Source organism: Ornithorhynchus anatinus, chromosome 2 (genome assembly GCF_004115215.2).
Source record: "Ornithorhynchus anatinus isolate Pmale09 chromosome 2, mOrnAna1.pri.v4, whole genome shotgun sequence".
In the NCBI taxonomy this organism is placed as follows: domain Eukaryota; kingdom Metazoa; phylum Chordata; class Mammalia; order Monotremata; family Ornithorhynchidae; genus Ornithorhynchus; species Ornithorhynchus anatinus.
The window spans coordinates 74,785,201-74,808,288 of record NC_041729.1 but is presented as its reverse complement, the minus strand read 5'-3'; the positions used below and the strand labels follow the sequence as shown (position 1 = coordinate 74,808,288).

The 23,088-nt window shown below is 43.6% G+C and overlaps 1 protein-coding gene across 3 annotated transcripts in view; it reads right to left on the bottom strand.

Moving 5' to 3' along the window:
• TULP4 (TUB like protein 4) overlaps positions 1–23,088 on the bottom strand; it is a 265,857-nt gene that overhangs the window by 8,975 nt on the left and 233,794 nt on the right. For all 3 annotated transcript variants that reach the window (XM_029052677.2, XM_029052661.2, XM_029052668.2), the window contains 5 exons: positions 22,128–22,362; positions 17,404–17,548; positions 14,518–14,662; positions 13,046–13,139; positions 9,459–9,602 (listed from right to left, as the gene is read on the bottom strand). In XM_029052677.2, coding sequence (XP_028908510.1) covers positions 9,459–9,602; positions 13,046–13,139; positions 14,518–14,662; positions 17,404–17,548; positions 22,128–22,362 — 763 coding nt within the window. The remainder of the gene's footprint in view (positions 1–9,458; positions 9,603–13,045; positions 13,140–14,517; positions 14,663–17,403; positions 17,549–22,127; positions 22,363–23,088) is intronic.

Below are 23,088 nucleotides of genomic sequence, written 5' to 3'. Positions count from 1 at the left end.
ATACAAGTTAATCGGGTTGGATGCAGTCCCTGTCCCACATGGGGCTCCCACTCTTAATCCCCATTTTACAGATGAGGTAACTGAGGCCCAGAAAGTGAAGTGACTTTCCCAAGGTCACAGAGCAGACACCAGGACCTGAGTTTGTAGACCTTTCTCTTCCCCCCATGGTGATGAGGAGAAAGGGGGAAGTCTATGGGGGATGGTTCAAAGTATTTGCAGGCAGTTTTACCACATGTCCCAGAATGTCACAAACGCTAAAGCTAATAGATACTGAACATGCTCCGGTCCGGATCGGGACATCTTCCTTCTTCAGGTAGAGGTCCGCAGAGGGCCAACGCTGCTAAAATCTGCCCTTTCCTCTCCATCCAAATTGCTATCAAGCTGATCCAAGCACTCACCCTATCCTGCCTTGCCTATTGCATCTGCCTCCTCGCTAACCAGCTGGTCTCCTGTCTCCCCGCATTCCAGTCCATACTTCGCTCCGCTGCCCGGATCACTGTTCTAAAAAAAAAGTTCAGTCCATGTCTCCGCACTCCTCAAAAACCTCTGATGGTTGCCCACCGCCTCTACATCCAACAAAAACTCCCTACCTTTGGTTTTAAAGCCTTCAATTCATTCAGTTCATTCAATCAGCTCTCCCCATCCTACCTCATCTCACTCATCTCTTACTACAGCCCAGCCCACACATTCTGCTCCTCTAGCATCAATTCACTCACTGTGTCCCAATCTCATCTATCTGAACCCATTCCCACATCCTCCCCCTGGCGTGGAACTCCCTCCTCCTCCATATCCACCAGATCACCACTCTCTCCACCTTCAAAGCATTAGTAAGGTCATGTCTCCTCCAAGAGGCCTTCTCCAATTATGCCCTTTTCCCCCCAGTTCGCTCTCCCTTCTGCATTGTCTATGCACTTGGATCTTTGACCTTTGGGCACTTGGTATTCGCCCCACCCTCAACCCCATAGCATTTACATACATAATTTTAAATTATTTATGTTAACGTCCATCTCCCCCTTTAGACTGTTAGGTCACTGGGGGAGACGAATGTGTCAGTTAAGTCTGCTGTACTGTACTTTCCCAAATGCTTAGTACAGTGCTCTGCACATAGTAAGCACTCAATAAATATCACTGATTGAAGTCTGAACTACTTATAAGCTAGAGAAGCTGGAGGATTGAAGGAAAGAGCCCAGCTTAGTCAGAGCTGCCCCATCTCCGGAACCTGTATAGATTTTTCTTCAGTTGTCTATAAGACCCTAGGACTGACCTGGCTAAACTGGAAGATAGGGTCAGGCTACCTGAAGTCAAAGTTCAGAGCCCCAGCTGGGTCTCTATCTTGGCCTACTCGGCCTTCCAATCTGTCTCTCTTTGCTTTGGTTTGCCCTGTTCACAAAATGGAAGGGGTATCAGTCATCGGTCCGTAAAGTCCAAAGTCTCCAAAGTACTTCAAGACAAACTGCAGGGAGAGTGGGGTCAGGGGAGGTTAAGGAAACTTAGGACACGTGAACAAGTCATTTAACACAACCAAATTAGAGTGAAAAGACAATCACATCCCAGTGGTCCAGCAAGAGAGGGAACCTGACATTAAAGACACATTGCTGCAAGCCCGGTGACTGATTCTCATTAAACGCCACCTCTCTGAGATTAAGCCAATTTTGTATTTAGGTATGGAGTCGGGTTTACATCCCACATTCTTTGTCTATGTGCCTCTTTGGTAGAACAAGACTTGCTGATTTGCATTTCTCTTTCCAAGAGCAAGGGGATTTTTTTTTGGCGGGGGGGCGGGGGCAGCAGGGGGAAAGGTGAAAACCACAGTTGTTTCAGATTTGGGGCAGTAACCTACTGGATAATAGGGTGATGAAAATAGATATTTATTGCTCTAATTTCTCCTCATTGAATTCTGTGGTTCCTCCTTTGCTTTAAAAAAAAGTACAGGGAAAAGACTGAAATAATCAGATAGTGACTTGTACCCTTAAAGCCCAATCAAATCACCTTAACCTCAATTATTGGATATCAATAAAAACAAACAAGTTACCATATCAGATCAGTTACTGCTTGCCTTATTCCAAAACGGCCTCTGGCAGAAGCCAAAGCCTTTCATTTGGGTGCTAGAGAAGAAGTGTAACAGATACCATTATCATTATTATAATTCCCCATATATTTTACTCAGTCAAGCAACAAAGAGAAGCAGCATGGCTTAGTGGAAAGAACACAGGCCTGGGAGTCACAAGCCCCGGGTTCAAATCCCGGCTCCACCACATGTCTGATGTGTGGCCTTGGGCAAGTCACTTACCTTCTCTGTGCCTCAATTTCCTCATCTCTAAAAAGGAGATTAAATCCTACTCCCTCCTAGATTGTGAACCTCAAGATATCCAACCCCATTATCTTGTATCTATGCCAGCGCTTAGTATAGTACTTGGAACACAGCAAGCGCTTAACTGATACCACCATTATTAAAGCAAATGGGGGAAATTTTTATGTGCCTTAGCAGGCAATATAGTTATTTCTTGCGGATGCCAATTTGTTCCCTTAACATCACTACTGAGAGTACAGCTAATATCATTAGCAGCCACAGACTTTCCCTACTTGTTAGAAGAAAAGGCAGAGGAGAACAATGGATTAACAGGTAATTCAGGGACTGTATCCAATCCTATTATCTTGTATCTACCGCAGTGCTCAGTACAGGGCCTGGCACACAATAAGTGCTTAACAGATACCATTTAAAAAAACACGAGCGCTTACCATGCACAGAGCACCGTATTAAGTGCTTGACAGAGTACAATATAACAGAGTTGATAGACACGTTCCCTGACCACAGCGAGCTTACAGTCTAGACTCTTGAGTTCTGATTTAATTTTTTAATGTGAATTTGAACCTAATTTCCTACATCTCTGCCCACAGCGAGCTTACAGTCTAGACTCTTGAGTTCTGATTTAATTTTTTAATGTGAATTTGAACCTCTCTAATTTCCTACATCTCCATCCAAGTAAGTTCATATATGAGCATGCGCGGGTGTATGGAGAGATGCACGTATGTAGAAATTCTGTGATTACTTAGGTGGTTATTTCTACTACCACTCGGGTTTCATTACATGATTTGGACCCACTACATGGAAATATAGTTATCACAAAGCAACTGCAAACTGGCTGTGAATTGGTTTATGGGGCTCGGCTAGCTACTTGGGGCAGAAGTGTGAAAAATTTGTTACCATTTCTTCATTAGCATTTCAGATGGAATCAAATGCAAGTGTTTAAATTCAATGTTTGTTGAGAAATGGATTTCAAACAGTGCAAAGTGGTGCCTGACTGCTAGTGCCCACTGATTAAGTGTCACAGAAATGTCAGAGAAGCAATTGATGTGCAATGATCCAAGCTTTATAAAGTTGAAACCTGAAGTAAAATGAGCTATTTAAGGCCTTTTTGTCTTTCATAAACCTCTCGAATTTCACTGGATGTAACAGAAATCACGTACCATTTCAACTGTTTCCAAATCACCTTTCCCCAACCCCCTATTTCTCATCGAAACCACTGTCTCAATGCATTTTTAGATAACTTGGGCATTTGTCAGAAGTCAACTACCACTTCGTGGGAAGAAAGACTATACGAAGATGCTAGAAAGTAGTTCCATTGCAGTCTACGTGAATGGAACTGAAAATATCGGTGCAAAGTCAATAATCCTTCAGCCTTACTTCTTCTTCAAATGATGTCTAGTCGTTTGACCCATAGTGATTCCTTAGCCCGTTGTGGGCAGGGATTGTCTCTCTTTATTGCTGTATTGTACTTTCCAAGCACTTAGTACAATACTCTGTGCACAGTACGAGCTCAATAAATACAACTGAATGAATGAATGAACATCTTATCTTCTGTCATGAAGTCATTCTGATATATATATAATAATAATAATAATGTTGGTATTTTTTAAGCATTTACTATGTGCAGGGCACTGTTCTAAGCTCTGGGGTAGACAGAGGGTAATCAGGTTGTCCCATGAGAGGCTCACAGCCTTAATCCCCATTTTCCAGATGAGGTAATTGAGGCACAGAGAAGTTAAGTGACTTGCCCACAGTCACACAGCTGATAGATAAGTGGCAGATCCGGGATTTGAACGCATGACCTCTGACTCCCAAGCCTGGGCTCTTTCCATTGAGCCACGCTGCTTCCCTAGAGTATTCTTGGTAAAAGATACAGAAATGGTTTATCATTGCCTTCTTCAGCTCAGTAAAAGTTTGAGTCTTTGCAGTTGTCTATGATCAACGTTTTGATCACTTGACCATCCGGCTCTGACTCTTTCCCATGTCACTATTGCCCAGCACAGGTAACACAGCTTTGATGCTTTGACCTTTCCATTATGGGTAGCCAGCCTTATATGGCACAGCTCTAAGCTTCTTCAGCATAAGGCACCTCTCCTGCCATAATAAGGCATTGATTCATAGGAGAGCAACCTCGCTTAGGCAGTTGTGTTATCAGTAACTGGGGCTTTGTCTCAGTTTCATGGTTAGTATGAGGTTTGGGCCCACAGTGAGACAGATTTTGATTGGCTCGTGCCAGAAAAATAGATCTGCCACTCAGCTATTCCCAAGGCCTCCCACAAGGAAGAATGAACAAAAGTCCTTTGGCCACGTCAAAGGAAAAGGTAGAGGTTAAGCCCACCTCAGTACTACAATCTCACAATTCCCCTAGTGCCCTTCTGCCTTTCTGCCCTACTGCACACCAGGTGGTGGTTCTGCCTGGAATCAAGCCTCCACAAATAGGTCTGAAGTGCACGCATCTCACACACAAAACGATTACTTGTACCATCTCCAGAGTCCTTCGTTTTTGTTATTTAGTATTTGTTAAGTGCTTACTATATACCAGGCACTGTTCTAAGTGCTGGGGATACATATCAGATAATCAGGTTGGACACAGTCCATGTCCCACATGGGGTTTACAGCTTTATTCCCCATTTCACAGATGAGGTAACAGAGAAGTTAAGTGACTCCCCCAAAGTCACACAGCAGACAAGTGGTAGAGCTCGGATTAGAACTCAGATCCTCTGATTCAATGGATGCATTTAAATTTTTCAAGTGATTTTGCCACTCAGAGACTATCATTTTGATCAAAGCTGGATGATTTTTCCCAAGAATGAATGAAGAAGTCTTAAGGGGCAATGGCCAAATTTCAAGGCAGCTCTATCTTTTAATTACTTTTTATGGTATTTATAAGCACTTATTATGAGCCAGAGGACCTGGGTTCTAATCCTGGCTCCTCCACTTGTCTGCTGTGAGGCCTTGGGAAAGTCACTTCACTTCTCTGTGCCTCAGTTACCTCATCTGTAAAATGTGGATTGAGACCATGAGCCCCATGTGGGACAGGGACTGTGTCCAACCTGATTATCTTGAATCTACCTCAGTGCTTAGTACAGTGCCTGGAACATAGTAAGCGCTTAACAAATACCATAATACAAGCACCATTCTAAATGCTGGGCTAGATAAAAATTAATCAGGCTGGATACAGTCTCTGCCCCAAATGGGCCTCGAGGAGGAGGGAGAACATATATTAAATCCCCATTTTGCAGTTGAGGCAAATGAGGCACAGAAAAGTTAAGTGACTTACTCAAGATCACATAGCAAGCAAGTGGTAGAACTGGGATTAGAACCCAGATCCTCTGGCTCCCAAGCCCATGCTCCATCCACTAGGCTTTGCTGCTACCCAACTGTGCTTCTTCTTGCACTGTTTGAGAAACTATTTGCAAAGGAAGCAGCGTGGCCTAGTGGAAAGAAGATGGGCCTGGGAGACAGAGGTCCTAGGTTCTAATCCCAGCTCTACAACTCTGCTCTGCTGGGTGACCTGGGGCAACTCACATCACTTCTCTAGACTGTAAACTCATTGTGGCCAGGGAACATGTCTGTTTATTGTTAGTGTACTCTCCCATGCTTTTAGTACAGTGCTCTGCACTCAGTAAGAGCTCAATAAATATGATTGACTGACTGACTTCTCTGTGCCTCAGTTACCTCATCTGCAATATGGGGATTAGAACTGTGAGCCCTATGTGGGACATGTGGGCCAAACCCGCAAGGCAAAGGCTGCGGGGCCGAAACCTGAATGAAAAAGGTTCGGGCCAAAATTGCAAGGCAAACTCTAGGGGGCCCAAACTGGAACCAAGGGGTTTGGGCCAAACCTGCAAGGCCAATTCTGGGGGTGGGCAAACTGGTACCAAAAGTGTTGAGGGACAAACCTGCAAGGCAAACTCTAGGGGTCCCAAACTGGAACCAAAAGCGTTCGGGGCAAAACCTGCAAGACAAACTCCAGGGTGTCCAAACTGGAACCAAAATGGTTTGGGGCCAGACCTGCAAAGCAAAGGCTGCGGGACCCAAACTGAAACAAAAAGTGTTTGGGGACAAACCTGCAAGGCAAACTCTGGGAGGACCAAACTGGAACAAAAACTGTTGGGTGCCAAACTTAGAAGGCAAAGGCTGTGGGGCCCAAACCTGAATGTAAAGGGTTCTGGGCCAAAACTGCAAGGCAGACTCTAGGGGGCCCAAACTGGAAACAGGAGAGTTTGGGGCCAAACCTGCAGGACTAAGGCTGTGGGGCCTAAACTGGAACTAAAAGGGTTTGGGTCCAAAGACGCAAGGCAAAGGCTGTGGGGCCCAAACCCTGATAATCCAACCTGATTATCTTGTATCTACCCCAGTGCTTAGTACAGTGCCTGACACATAATATCAGCTTAATACCATTGGGGGAAAAAAGGGGATTTTCTTTTCTAGTTCATTTTCTCTAGCTATCCACTTGAAAGTTGATCCTAAATTTTCCTATCCCTAGTTAGGCAATCACTATGTGCCACTCTGGTAAGAAATATTTGGGAAGGAACCCTCAGTTGGAAAAATTGACAAGAGCTGGGGAACACATTCCCTAGTTACAATAACAATTTGAACATTGGAAAAATTAGAGGCAACTCTTTCTGTCCCATTCTATCAGCGGATGCAGGACCAGACCGATTCTCAACCCTAGTTCCTGAAATAGCAGTGCAGTGTGTTCTGTCCGCTAGAGGGTTCCCAAACCAACATAAATGGCACATGCACCTATTTGTACTACATATCCATGTACTCCAAAAACCAATCTAATACATTTCAATAATGTCTCAACATGAGAAAATGCACACATGCGTGCTAACGTCTCCATAAGAATTACTCTTCCGTTTCATACTCTTTCCATTGCAGGCGTAATGGGAACGAAGAAGCGGAAGGGAGAGGAAGGTGTGGAGCTGCCTGAATAGAAGTCTGTGAGGTTGGGGTGGATAATGCAGTGAGGCCATGGCCAGAAAACAGACCCAAGGTAACTTTTCTTTGCCCAGAAGCCCTGCCATTCAGGCCGTTAGGGGCCTTAGTTATCCCGAAGACAGATGCTGGCAGGAATCTGGGGCTTCGGGTTTCATTTCCCAACTTGGGTGGGGTGAGGGAAGTAGGAAGTAAAGCAGCATGGCTTATCGGAAAGAGCAAAGGCCCGGGAGTCATAGGATCTGGGTTCAAATCCCTCTCTGCCAAGTGTCTGCTGTGTGAACTTAGGTCAGTCACTTCACTTCTCTGCTCCTGAGTTACCTCATCTATAAAATCGGAGTTAAGACTGTGACTCCCAAGTGGGACATGGACTGTGTTCAATCTGATTATCTTGTACCTATCCCAGGGCTTAATACAGTGCCTAGCATGTAGTAGGTGCTTAACAAACACCATTTTAAAAAAAAGATGGGTTACAGAAGACTGAGAGAAAAGAGTTGAGAACTAGGCAAACTGGGAAAGTAGAAAGGCAGGAACAGGACAGAGGGATAAGGGAAAGAGATGGGCAAAAAATGGTGAGAGAAAGAGGATAGGGAGAGAGATGTGAAGTGATGGGAGAAGGTGGATCCTGAAGAGAGTGAAGAGACTGGGAGAAAAGGGACAAGTGGCAAAATAAGAAAAGACAAGAAGGGGAGAAGAGGACAGGCAGATTAAGTGGTGAAGAGAGTTGGCAAGATTAGGGGAGGAGAAAAAGAGTGGGCAGAAGAAAATGGCAAAGGAAGGAAAATGAAGGGGAGGGGAGAAAAATCCTAACGTGCCCAATATTATGGGCACCTGCTACTATATATGACATATAATTACATCCAACAACATCATACACAATAAACGTGCAGTGAGTTCTTTAGCTATGGGCTTTTTTTGTTTTACTTTTAATGGTATTTGTCAATACCACTGCTCTAAGTGCTGGAGTAGATACAAGATAATCAGGCTGGACACAGTTCCATGTCCCACATAAAGCTCATAATCTTAAGTCCCATTTTACAGATGAGGAAATTGAGGCACAGAAAAGGTAAGTGACTTGCCCCACGTCACACAGCAGACAAATGGCAGAGCTGGAATGAGAACCCAGGTCCTCTGACTCCCAGGCCCAGGCTCCTTCCACCAGGCCATGTTCCTCGATATTGAGGCAACATGCTCTTTCTGCATTAGTGTGGTATTCAGCTGTGGTATTGGTTAAATGCTTATTGTGTGACAAGCAGTGGGTTAGATACAAGAAAATCTGGTCAGACACAGTTTCTGCTTACATAATATTTAGAAGGGAGGACAGGTAATAAATCCCCACTTTAATAATAATAATAATAATGATAATGATATTTCTTAAGAGCTTACTATATGCTTGTGGTATTTGTTAAGTACTAATTATATGCCAAGTGCTGGAATAGACTCAAAATAATCAGATTGGGCACAATTCCTGACCCACATGGGCCTTATGGGAAATCCATTCCTTCAGCTTCTCTCCCAGTCCCGAAGTGGCAGATGCCATCTAGACCATAAGCTCTTGGAGGGCAGGGGATGTCTACACACTCTCTTGTATTATTGTGCTCTCCCAAGTGCTTAGGACAGTGCTCTTTGTACACAGTCTGTGCCCAAAAAAACACCACTGGTGATGACGATTCTGCCAGATGCCTACACACTCAAAGCACTTGTGCACGTGTGGGTTCCTTGCTCTTCCCAAATCTGAAGTACTTCTGGATCCTCACACGTGTTCAATACGCATACCCATCCCATTCAAGAGAATTTATTGAGAGCTTACTATGTGCAGAGCTCTGCACTAAGCGCTCAGAATTTACAATTTGGCAACAGAGACAATCACTGCCCAATGACGGGCTTACAGTCTAATCAGGGGAGACAGATGGACAAAAACAAGACAACATAATCACTATAAATAGAAGAGGATGTACACTTCATTAACAAAATAAATAGGGTAATAAAAATACATACAAATGAGCACAGTGCTGAGGGTAGGGGAAGGGAGAGGGGGAGGAGCGGGGGCTTAGCTGAGGGGAGGTGAAGGGGGTTGTATTCCTAACAGGTTTCACAGCACTTCCCAACATTTTTGAGTACAAAACGGTGGAATCTGTGTTTAATGACAAAGCCCCAAAGGAAAAAAAAAACGGCAGCAGAATCAAAGAGCTGCAGTCAGACTTACCTGGTAAATCATCTTCATCTTCACTGAAAACATTGGGGTTGAAGACGGGCAAGTTAATATAGTCCATGGAAATTTTCCGTACTTCTGGGAGATAAATGGTCATCTGTCTTGGCTGAAGGTGCAGTAGGCTTGTTTTGTAGATGACTGGAGGAGAGAAGGAATAGAGAGAAAAAAGCAGTGAAGCGGGGTGTATCAAGGGGGGGGGGGGGGACTCTGGAGGAGTTCTTACCGCACCAAGGGCCACTCCCCAGCTTGAGAAGTCCACCCCACTCAGGGAACCAAGGTTCCTGTTTCAGGCCTTTAGTAGCAGCCGTCTAAATCCAGCTGGTCCTGAGTCCAGCTGCGTCCTTTTACCAGGGGGCAGAATAAATCCAAACATTCACGCGATGCCTTAACTGCATTTGAACACTGTAGATGGAGAAACTTGATAAAATCAGATCTTCTCAAATCATTTGTTTTGCAGCATCTAATTCTGCCATCCGTTCAGCAACAATCCTTTCACAGGCCCTAGGCTTGCAAATCACATTGCAGAAATAATTGGCTCAAGGCAACTTTATCAGGGATGACAGATGTCAGCAGTGTGCATGAGAATTGAGGAAATGTTGGCTAGGCTGGACTTTAAGCAGTTTCATATTCTTGGAGTATTGGATGACTGCACAAAAACATGACTACAGGTAGAAGCAGCGTGGCCTAATGGAAAGATCATGGGACAGGGAGTCAGAGGACCTTGTCTGCTGCGAGACCTTGGGCAAGTTACTTAACTTCTCTGTGCCTCACTTCCCTCATCTGTAAAATGGGGATTGAGACTGTGAGTCCCACGCAGGACAGGGACTGTGTACCAACCTCATTTTTGCCAGTATTCACTCCAGGGCTTAGTACAGTGCCTGGCACATATTAATTGCTTAACAAATACCACAATTATTATTGTTATGATTATTATTAATCCCAGCACCACCACATCCCTCCTGAGTGACCTTGGGAAAGTCACTTCACTTCTCTGGGCCTCCATTCCCTCATGTGCAAAATGGGGATTCAATATTTGTTTACTCTTCCATTCAGACTGTCAGCCCTATGTGGGACCTGATTATCTTATATCTACCCCTGCGCTTATTACAGGGCTTGGTTCCCAGTAAATACTAAACAAAATCCACAATTCTCATTATTATTTTCCCTCAATCCTGTACTTGTAACCACTTGATCCTTTTTGAAAGCAATGCAGCTAGTGGGCAGTGGACAGTGGGTGGGTCCCAGGTTGCCTCTGGATAGTCAGAAGCCCTGGGATGTTTTCTTCTGGGTCCATGGTTTTCCCTGGGGTCTGCCAAGATCTGTCTTGTGAAACAGGTCTGGTTTAATTCAACCTACCTTATTCAGCCAAACTCAAAGGATATCATGGACCACTTTCAGAGGAAAGTTGGATTTGATAGTTTGAAAAAGACCTGCACTGGAAACTAAACACTAGAAAAGGCCATTTATTGTCAAGTCAATGTTTTTAATGGTATTTGCTAAGCACTTACTATGTGCCAGGCACTGTACTAAGCACTAGGATATTCATTCATTCATTCATTCAATAGTATTTATTGAGTGCTTACTATGTGCAGAGCACTGTACTAAGCGCTTGGAATGAACAAGTCGGCAACAGATAGAGACAGTCCCTGCCATTTGACGGGCTTACAGTCTAATCGGGGGAGACGGACAGACAAGAGCAATGGCAATAAATAGAGTCAAGGGGAAGAACATCTCGTAAAAACAATGGCAGATATGAGCAAATCAAGTTGGGCAAAGTACATGTCCCACTTGAGGCTCACAGTCCTAATCCCCATTTTACAGATGAGGTAACTCAGGCACAGAGAAGTTAAATGACTTTTTTTAAAATGGTATTTTTTTAAGTGCTAACTATATGCAAGGCACTATACTAAGCACTGGGGGAGAAATAAGATAATTAGATTGGACACAGTCCATGTCCCATGTGGGGCTCACAGGCTTAATCCCTATTTCACAGATGAGGTAACTGAGACACAGAAGAGTTAAGTGACTTGCCCAAGGTTAAATAGCAGACAAGCAGTGGAACCAGGATTGAAACCCAGATCTTTCCGACTCCCAGGCCCATGCTCTTTCCACCAGGCCACACTACTTCTCAGGTTTCCTGTGACCTTCGTTTGGGAGTACTATCTTGGTTGGCTTTTTGGCATTGATTCAGGAATTTCCTGACAGTTTTCAGATTTGAGAAGTAAATTCCGGAATCAGGGCCAAAAAGCCAACCAAGATAGTACTCCCAGCCGAAGGTCACAGGAAACCTATTATATATCTGATCAAGCTCGATACATGAGTGTCGGGAAGCCTAAGAAACAATCCTGTCCATCACCTGAACAAGCAGGCTCTTCTCTTTTACCCACTGAATATTTGTTAAATTACGGTTGTCTGATCCCCATTAGATGGTAAGTTCCTTTTTCATTTCTACTGAAAGTTCTCAAGGAGCCCATTAACTGCTGCTGATAGAAATGATACCATTTTCCCTGAAAGGATTACTACTAAGAAAGAACTCTTTTTGACAACTCCTCAGGAAAGAGGGCTTTTGGCCTCCAGGTTTAACCACCCAGATGCGAGGGCTCTACCCAAATGCTGGACTCTCTAATGTTTAAAAAAGATAAGAAATTCGATATCGAAAAGTGAATCGGTTTAAACGTAATCCTTTTCTGTTTACATCAGTCGATCGAATTTATCGAGCACTTACTGTGTGCACAGCACCGTACTAAACACTTGGGAGAATACAATATAGCAATAGAGCAGAGGCATCTTTTACCCACAGTGAGGTTACAGTCTAGCTCTTAGTACAGTTTGTTTATGGTATTTGGGAAGCGCTTACCGTGTGCCAGGCATTATACTAAGCACTGGGGTAGATACAAATCAGTCAGGTTGGAGACAGTACCTGTCCCACATGTGGCTCATCTCCATTTTACAGATGAGGTAACTGAGGCTCAGAGAAGTGAAGTGACTTCCTCAAAGTCACATAGGAGACAAGTGGCAGAGCCAGATAGTCCAAATGGGGGTTGAGTTTTGAAAATGGAGCTCTAAATAGAACACAGTACAGTGCTCTGCGCATAGCAATGCGTCTCAATGGATAGAGCACAGGCCTGGGAGTCAGAAGGACCTAGGTTTTAATCCTGGCTCCGTCACTAGTCTGCTTTGTGGCCTTGGGCAAGTCACTTCACTTCTCTGTGCTTCAGCTACCTCATCTATAAAATGCGGGTTCAGACTGTGAGTCCTATGTGGGACAGGGACTGTGACCAATCCAATTACCTTGTATCAACCCCAGCGCTTAGTACAGTGCCTAGCACATAGTAAGCACCTAACAAATCCCACAGTTATCATCACTACTATCATTACTATTATTATTAATAAATACAACTGACTGATTAAAATGGGAATAGGTTAAGAAGTTAGTGTTACCAGAGGTCATCTCAACAGAGACATCCCCGTTACCCATTTTTGGTGCACTGTGCTCCCTCCCAGAGTAGTCCAGAAGGTATTCTTGATTTTGGGTTGTACCAAGGGAGGGATCTGCAAGCAGAAAACAGAAGGAGTTTTACCTGCACCAAGGTTAGTTGGCAGGAAGGTGGCCAATCCAACAATCTTAAATTTGGTTCCCCAGATATTAGACGTGACCTGAGCAAGGTAGTTGTGCTGCAAGGAAGACAAAAAAAAGTCTCAATCCTCTTCAAAAAAACATTTTTTTTTTACACCAGAATAAATGATGACTCTGTTTTTTTTGTTTTTTTTAAAAAAAAGGACTCACAGAGCATGTTTGTTCATTTTTATTTTTACTGGTATTTGTTGGGAGCTTACTATGTGCCAGGCTCCGTACTAAGCATGGGGCTAGTACTGACTGCGATATGGAGGGTTTTGAGGCATAGTCTGTTTACCAATGTAAACAGACATTCTTGACATTCTGAATTGAGGGAAAAAGTGGGGAGCTTTTTAACTTTATTTTTCTAGCCTTCTGTCCTTTTTCCTCACAGTAGTTTAAAAGAACAAAGCTGTCTAGTGGCAGATAGTAGAGACAGTGCTATTAAAAGCCCAAGTGCTGGGTTAGTACTGACTATGATATAGTTGGTTTCGAGGCACACTGCTTTAGTGTACATGAGAAGCAGCATTGCCTAATGGATAGAGTATGGGCCTTGGAGTCAGAAGGACCTGGGTTCTAATCCCAGCTCCACAGCTTGTCTGCTATGTGATCTTGGGCAAGTCACTTCACTTCTCTGTGCCTCAGTTCCCTCACCTGTAAAATGGGAATTAAGACTGTGTGCCCCATGTGGGACAGGGGCTATGTCCAATCTGATTAGCTCATATCACCCCATTGTAGTGCCTGGAACATAGTAAGTGCTTAACAAATATGATTTAAAAAACAAACACAATAAAATAAAATAAACTGAAAATGTTTACATTCTGAATTGAGAGAAAGGGTAGAGTGTTTGTTAACTTTACTGTTCTCACCTTCTGTCCTTTTTTCTCTAAAAACTTTAAAAGGACCAAGCCATCTAGTGGCAAAGACAGCACAGGCATAGTGCTATTAACAGGCTGTGGAATTTCTGACTCACCCAGCTGAACAACAAATTGATTCAAGACTGATATTACTGCACCATCTTTGTCACAAAGCATTTTACTTTTCAGAACCCTGGGGCTAACTATATCCCCTCTAGATTTTAAGGTCCTGACCCTAGACTCTCAGCTCCTTGTGGAGAGGGAAAATTACCAAAATGACATCCTCTCCCAACTTTTGCAAACACCTCTCTTACTCAAGCACTCACTTCATCTAAATAACTACCTGCCTTCCTTCTAATTGTAAATCGTACAGTGCTCTTCACACATTAAGCGTTCAATAACTGCCATTGATTGATTTCTGTGCTGCTCTCATATAGATAAAAAGACTGGAAACCAAAAGCTGAGAACAACCATGAAAGGGTAAGTCCTACAGCCTTTGAAAGAAGACGTGCAGAACTGACCCATTAATAAACATAAGTCTATCGGGTGACCCTTTTGGAACCCAGGATCAAAACGGTACCTGAGTGATATCTTCCAATGGAAACTCTCTGCGAGTTAGGCTTGGTGAGCCAATTGAAGGTTTCCTTATCGGTAACCGCGGTGACCTGGATATCTCCTGAGCGGCTCGAGATAGCTTTGGAGACTTGCGGGCTTCAATGTTGATTCTGCACAAAAAACAAGGGAGTGGGCCATCAAGCATACATAAATAAAATCAGTTAAAAGGTACATACTGCCTAGCAGCTAATGCTCTCTGACCTACAAATGGTCTTTCTGGGTCTCTCTCTTCTCTGTGAGTAATGGGCTGAAAGTAAGCAGGAACGGGTCGGAGTTTGGCTCTGCTAAAAGAAACCGTCCCGGAAGGGGCATTCTGGGGCAATGAGGAGAGGTGATCACCAGCAGCCAGAGCCCCATCTTCTCCCTTTCACTTTGCCTCACGTCCCTAGGTTGTGCATCTGGTGACGTCTTCAGTGGTCGGGCAGACCATTTGTCCTTCCATCGAAACCCACGGCCACTTGGACATTTCTTCCAGCCTGACTTTTTTTTCTGAGTCACAATTTTTCTCACCTGTGGCCACTGTACCAGACAGGTCTGAATGACCAATTTCCTTATTTCAACGAAGTATTTTGGTGGCTCCGTGACCCGTTTTGACTTTGAGGATGACGCAAGAAGTGTGACTGAATTCTGTCAAAATGTGTGGCATCTATAATTCTTTATAAAATGTATGAGGAGGAGATCACTGCCCTGTCCATCTGTATAGGTCAGTGGGTATCCCAACTACTAATGGATACAGGTTAAAATATGTTACGGTTATCTCATTGAGATTATGGGTCCGTTTTTAAAATTATCTCAAGGCATGGCTCTATGGGGATGTGAACTACTTGGGAATTCCAAAAACTTAGATTGGGGTAGAGTAATTGGAGTGTGGGAAAGGCACATGCATAGAATAGTACTCATTTACTCCAAAACCAGAAAGGCCAACAACTTTGTCACTGCCCAGAGTTCCTTTATGCAAGTGTTTTTTATTTTGACACAGAATGACACTGATGTGTCCCCAAACAAGGGTTATTCTGACCCCTTGCTCACAGTCTTTCCCCTGCTGAGAAATCCCTCTCCCTATCTTCGAAGCCCACTGAAATTTCATCTCTGCCAGGAGGCTGTTACTGATGCATTTCTCCTCTCCTGGTGATTTTTATCCCTCTACCCAGCACTCCACGCCAATCGTGCACTAATGCACTCATAATCACCTGTATTCACCCCTCTTACTCAAACGCTCACTCACCTAAATAACTATCTTCCTTCTTCCCCCTAATTGTAAATTATTTTTGTGTCTCCCCCACTCGACTGTAAGCTCCTTGAAGGCAGGGATCATCTACTAGCAACTCAAATGTACTCTCCTGGGGCCTCAGTAGAGTGCTCTTCACACAGAAACAGCTCAAGAAATTCTACTGATTGACTGAAATCATAGTGAATTGTCAATCTTGCATGTACCTGTGCCTGAGTTTATTCAATATATATATATGTATATGTATATATGAAGAACCAGGCACAGGAACATATTATCTATACATATAATTTTGAGCAGCTGATTTCCTCAAAGAAGATATTATGAAGAATAATTCATCTTATTTGTTGCGCACTTACTCTGTGCAGAGCACTGTACTATACTGTATTTGGGAGAGCAATCAGTCAGTCCATATTTAGTGAGCGCTTCCTGTGTGCACAACACTGTACTAAACTCTTGGGAGAGTACAATACTACAATAAACAGACACATTCCCTGCCCACAATGAGTTTACAGTCGAGAGGATTTGATAGAGTTGGTAGATACGCTCCCTACCCAAAAGAAGCTTAAGTCTCGATGAGGAGCTTACAGTACGGGGGGTGACGATAGACAGGATACTGTTTCAAAATCATTTTGCAATTTGCTCTCTGTCCAATATTTTTACACATTTGGAGAATATGGTCTTTAGGATTCTGTTGGGAAGATGCCACCATGGGAACTTATAAAGGGCCAATTGCGGGGGGGCGGGGGGAATGTATCTGTTCTAGACTGTACACTCATTGTGGGCAGGGAATAGGTTGTTTGTTGTTGTAGTGTACAGTTCCAACTGCTAAGTACAGGGCTCTGCACACAGTAAGTGCTCAATAAATACTAAGGAATGAACTGAATGAATGAAAGGACTTTCTTGACTGAGTCATAGAAGCCTCCACTGAAGCTGAAGAAATCTCTTACATTTCTTCTACAATTTCGTTTGACACTGTTACATTAAGTGTAGAGGGGAATTAGTTTCCTAGCAGCTAGGCTTTTTCCAGCATTTAAGAAAACATTTCAGAGAAGCCAGTAGGCCCCTTTTTTCTTTGTTCTTTGCTTAGTGCTTTCAATTGCAGACTTCGAGGCATTTCCTTCAAACTGGACACTCAGCATGCTGCAGCTTTGTTTTCAATTGGACGAGGCATCCGGGAGAGTGAGAGGGAGAAAGAGTCAGGGGAACATAACTACATTATTATTATCCATGCTCACCATCGAGATGAGTTTCAACGGCTTGATAGGTAGCCTACTGAGTAGCTTTTCCTTTCAGGGAGCAAAGCCTCCATCTAGAAAGCTGAACTGCTACCGGCAGACATTCGGATGAAAAGTCTCTGACCCTCCTCCTTAATTTAATTACAGGGGTGTCGACGACAGTCGGTCAGTCAGTCGACTGAATCGTTGAGCGCTTACTGTGAGCACTGTATTAAGCGCTTGGGAGAGTACGATACAACAATAAACAGACACAATGTCAGAGACACAATTAGGTAGCACAGAAGCGTGAGCATAACACACACACACTCAATGTGAGCATAGGCAGGGAAAAGCAATACACTCCGTCCCCCTCCTCTCCCAGACCCGCCCCCCAAGATGAAATTACCTGGGGAGTTTGGGTGATTTGCTAGCTCTAGTGATTTTGGGAGACTTCTTAGCAGCCCAGTCGTCACTCAGTTCGATATCACTGGAATCCGAGCAGTTGCAGCTGTCAATCACGGTAGAAATCAAGCTGTTTCCATAGATTTCATCTGGCAAGACAGGTTTCCCCCCGTACCCGCCACAAAAAATTTAGGATATGTTGCATCGACTCGGGCCCGAGCACAAGTGTCCCACTGCTGGAAGAAAAGGCTGACTCAACCAGCAAAGGGCAAACATCGTACGGCTATGGGTGTGGCAGTAGACATGGGGGACTGTATTTTGTGGCATGACCTTTTAGTCTGGAAGATGAATACTGCCAAATCAATTGTCATCCTCTCCCTTTGGACTGTATGCCACGGGTCAAAGTCCACAGGTCTGGACCCCACGGTCACAGGGCCAATTCAGGTCACAGGGCCAGAAGAACGTGGGTCCAAGGAATGAATCTGGTTTTAGATGGCCCCCTAAAGATCTTCAGGAAGAACAGGCCCACAAGGACACAAGAGCTCCCTTATCCTTCTACTTCTCCTCTCCTGCTGCCCCACACCCACACATCAGTTTTATTAGGGCAACCTAGGCCCACCTATGCCTAGGATGGTTCAGGGGTTCTCGTGGCCCAAACTGCCCAAGGTTCCGGGGTATAAAGCAGGAACACCCAAGAGTCTGGTGGGAATACAGAGACCCTCATCATCAAGGGTCTATGTGAGGAAGCAGCTGGCCAATGCCAAGGTAGTACAGCTGTTTGCTGGCATGGTAGATGACTGCAGGACTGGCTAAATGGAGGCCAATTCATTCATTCATTCAATCGTACGTATTGAGCGTTTACTGTGTGCAAAGTTCTATATTAAGCACTTGGGAAACTACCAATATAACAATATAAAAATATACAGACACATTCCCTGCCCACAACGAACTTATAGTTTAGAGAAGGCCAAAGGTAGGAGCAGCAGGTGGTAGGCCTAGGATCCTGTCCAGAGACTTTCCAAATTCATTTTGCTTGCTGATGCTACCATGCTAATTAGACTCCACATCCTCAGACTTACTTCTCGATTCAGAATGCACGCTGAGCAAAGACAGCATGCTCTGTCTCCATGAATTTTGTGCAAAATCAATATGAAAGTTCAAATCCGAAGCTCTTTTCCTCACTTAATTTGAATTCATCACGTAAAACTATTATACAGTTAACCCAATCCTTTTTTTAAAAAAATGGTATTTGTTATGCACTTACTATGTACCAGTCACAATACTAAGTACTAGGGTAGATTCAAGATAATCAGGTTGGACATAGTGCCTACCCTAAATGGGTCTCAAGGTCTTAATCCCAATTTTTACAGATAGTGTAACTGAGGCATGGAGAAGTTAAGTGACTTGCCCAAGAGCACACAGCAGGTACATGGCAGAGCTGGAATTAGAACCCAGTTCACCTGATTCCCAGGACTGTGAGCAGAGCTGCTCCTTTTATAATGCTCTTTTAGCACTCTTGTGACAGTTCTACAGAATCTTAACTCTCATATTATAGGGTTAAGTTCTCCTACTCGGAGATATGGCTGAAAAGTTGACCTAGGTTTAAACACTCACCTCTGAGGTGTTTTGACTAACCTGACTGGAGTGACTGAAGACTACTTCAATTCAGCACTAGATAATGGCATCTAATTAGTACAGATAACGCCAGATCTGTTAGCACAAGATTTTTTTTTTTTTTGCAGACTAGGATGTGAAAGGTAACACTTTGAAAATTAATTACTGTATATGTATCCCCCAAAACTCTAATTAAAAAATCTTTCATTTTTGGCATGTATTAATATTGCCATTTCATCAGGTAACTATATTGATTTTTTCAACACTCTTATTTAATGTTTGTACAGTTTGGGGAATGCATTAACACACTTTACATTATTTCTGTAGGAAAATATCCTTCCATAAGTGCACTTTCTTTTGACAGCTGATTTTCATGGAACCAGTTAAGAGCACTGACTACAATACAGCAACATTCAATCTTCCTGTGAGAATAAAGAAGATTGGTTTGGCTTCTTTTTCAAAGCCCGGTTATGTACACAACAGAGGAGCAAATTCACTGACCAGAGGAAATTCAATATTATATTTCATTCATATCCAAACATGGTTAATCTTAGGTTCTGTCATTAATCTGGGGAACCAAAAGACGTTACTATAAATAGCTCCAATCAAGGAAGAGTGGGAAATGGTAGACGGGGAAGCAGCATGGCCCAGTGGAAAAAGCCTGGGCTTGGGAGCCAGAGGACCTGAGTTCTAATCCACACTCTACCACCTTTCTGCTGTGTGACTCAGTTACCTCATCTATAAAATGAGAATTAAATCCTCCGCCCTTCAATTTAAGACTGTGTGCCCCATGTGGAACAGGGATTGGGTTTGGTCTGTTTAACTGATGAACAGTGATAGACATATAGTAAGTGCTTAACAAAGGCTATTATTATTATTATTATTGACTATAGTAGAAATCAGATCTAAAGTCTGTGGAAGAGCAAAGTGTATATGTGTGCATGTGGGCAAACTACCACAGTGTTTTCAATTTTTTTTATGGCATTTAAGCACTACTATGTGTCAAACATTGCTCTACGTGCTGGGGTAGATATAGGTCAGACACAGTCCATGTCCCTCATGGGGCTCACAGTCTAAGTAGGAGGGAGAACAGTTATTGAGTTCCCATTTTACAGTTGAGGAAATTGAGGCAAAGAGAAGTCACAGGCTGATCCAAGGTCACAGAGCAAGCAATTTGCAGAGCCAGGAATAGAACCCAGGCCCTCTGACTCCATGCTCTTTCCACTAGGCCATGCTGTTTCTTCAGTATGAATCGAGGATGGCAATATAGTCCAAGGGAGCTTTCTCACTGCTGGTGGATGAGGCACTCAAAGCAAGGTAGGAAGGATGATTTTAGACCTCTATAAATCAGCTCCTTGGATGGCTTAGAATTATATTTGAAGTGTTATAAAGCTGTAGGGATCATTCTTAACGTTATTGGAGGCCACAAGAAAAATGTGTACAAATTAAAGACTTCGCATAATGTCTAAAATAGCATTCTCCAACCTACTTCTTTGTTGACATGTTCTCTACCACCTCCCAAATCACAGCGGTCATGAAACACATAACATCAAGATCCCCGAAAGAAACATCAGCTTTTGGGTGTACATTTTCTACTACACGTTGGGTATCCCTCAGCCTGCGAGAAGGTAATGTATTGGGGAGAAATATTAACTCTTGTCAGGCTACCCAGGAAACATTTAGCAACTTGACAGAGAGTGCATTTTCCTAAAGTGAGCAATTTACTTCAGTCTTACCATAAAAATCACCCGCTATTAATGAATCATGTAAGCTGACAAATGGCAAAACTAAGGAACAGAATGAGGTATTTGGGCAGATGGCTTTTTGCGTTGTTGACAGCGGCTGACAGGCCGGTTGCAAACACTTTATTAAAAGGGTTAAACCTTATTGCTTCCAGGCTGAGGTAATTGGGGAAGAAGGTGGATGAGATTTATGAGTGAATGGGCTCCTCAATTTAGCATCCTTTCCTATATAGTATGCCATGCACTTTCCAATATCCTCTTACTTATAGGCCTTCATGTATTTCTCAGGAAGCTACTTGGAAACATCTAAGATTAAACAAGGGTTTCAAGGCTTTGATGTCAGAAAATGATTCCGGTTAGTAATTGGTCGTAGCCAATGAGGCTACGGAAGTAAGTCCATCTTGAACAGGCATTATTGTGATAATACAACTAGCCTCTGATTTTTTTTGACCATTAACAATTTGGCTGTAGAATTAGGAGGAGCAGTGTGGCCTTGTAGAAAGAGCATAGGCCTTGGACCTGGGTTTGAATCCTGGTACAGCCACCAGCATGCTGTGTAACCTTGGGCAAATCACTTCATTTCACTGTGCCTAAGTTACATCATCGGTAAAATGGGGATTAAGACCGAGCCCCATGTAGGACAGGGACTGTGTCCAACCCTATTTGCCTGTATCTACCCTAGTACTTAGTACAGTGCCAGGCACATAGTAAGTGCTTAACAAAAACAATTATTAATATTTTTATTATTACTGATCTCTGAATTCTTCATAGTTTAAACACTTGGCAAAACCCTGAAATTTCCCAAATTCATTAGAACGGCTACTTTCCTTCTGACTTTAGCCAATCGAACAACGCAGTACTGCTTCTAAAGTGGGGCAGTTTCATTTATTGCCATTATAGGGACTCAGCTGATGAGGCCTAAGCCCCCAGAATTCAACCACAACCAGAGGAGGCCCATTTGTGCTGAAGTTTCCTTCCAATTTTCCCCACCAAAAAATTATTAAACCTAAAGAATTCACGATTTGCCAGGAGATGGGTATCGACTTCTGTCTACTTGAATGCTAATGTCCCCAGGGGCATGAACTCTCTGAGTGTAAAATGAAAGATAACCTAGGATGCAAATTCCCACAAAAATGCAAAGAATTAGGGGCTGGTTGGGCCCTTAAGCTTTCCTTGTTCATTCCACCCCTTAGCTTTGGGCGGACTACACAAATGAGTCTCGACAGACAGCGAGGTGATGCATTTTTTTCCTCAGTTGCCAAGGATTCAACTTTCAGAAGCCAAACATTCCGTTGCCGAGGAGTGCACGGCAGACCACGTTATCCCCCTTACTGGGTGCTCTCCCGGCCCCCGCCTAAGGACTGCCCCTCACCTGTTTTGCCATCCGTTTTAGGATCCATGATGACGAACTCCGGCCGCAGTTTGCTGATCCGGCGGCCTTTGAGGATGGGCACCAACCCTCCGAGATACTCCAGGTACAAGGTGTAGCACGGCCCCCCCACCTCTGGGTCATCTTCGGTGCGTTTCATGGTACAGTGGAGTCTCTCATTGCCAGCGGTGGGGTAACTGACAAAATCCCTCATGTTGTTGGGGTCCGGGATTGGGGGCTAAGGGCCGAACCCAGAGGGAGAGAGAGAGAGAGAGAGAGAGAGAGAGAGAGAGAGAGAGAGAGAGAGAGAGTCTTGGTTATTAAAGCTTATTAAAGGTTATTAAAGGTCAGAGACTGGGTCCAATATCTGTAATTTATTTATACTAATATCTGTCTCCCCCTCTAGACTGTAAGCTCATTGTGGGCAGTGAATGTCCCTGTTTATTGTTCTACTGTACTTTCCTAAACTCTTAGTACAGTGCTCTGCACACAATAAGTGCTCAAATACGACTGCCTGCCTGACTACTTACCACCTGAGTATTCTTTTCCAGCACTTATTACAGGGCTCTGCACACAGGAGATGCTTAATAAATAGTGTTACTTCACCTACTGCTAAAGTGGAGATGAGAGACAACATGAAGCAGATCACTCGATAAAACTTTCTTGCTCTGGGAAGGGACTGTCTAGCACTGCCCAGAGGATGGCACTTCCAGTTGTGCAAACCAAAAGAAGACACTTAAATGTCTATGAAACACCTAGAACCAGGAGCTGGACCATTTTGCTCTCTGGAGATTCCACAAATAAATTGGACAATTTGGGGCAAAAGACAAAATGCATTTGTCAGGACATCATGTGGGGAGAAGCAAAATTCTTAAAAACACCAAAGCATGCCTTAAAAAGAAACTTTCTACAATGAACTTCGCAAGTGTCACTAAGCACATGTATTACGTATTAAAATAACTGA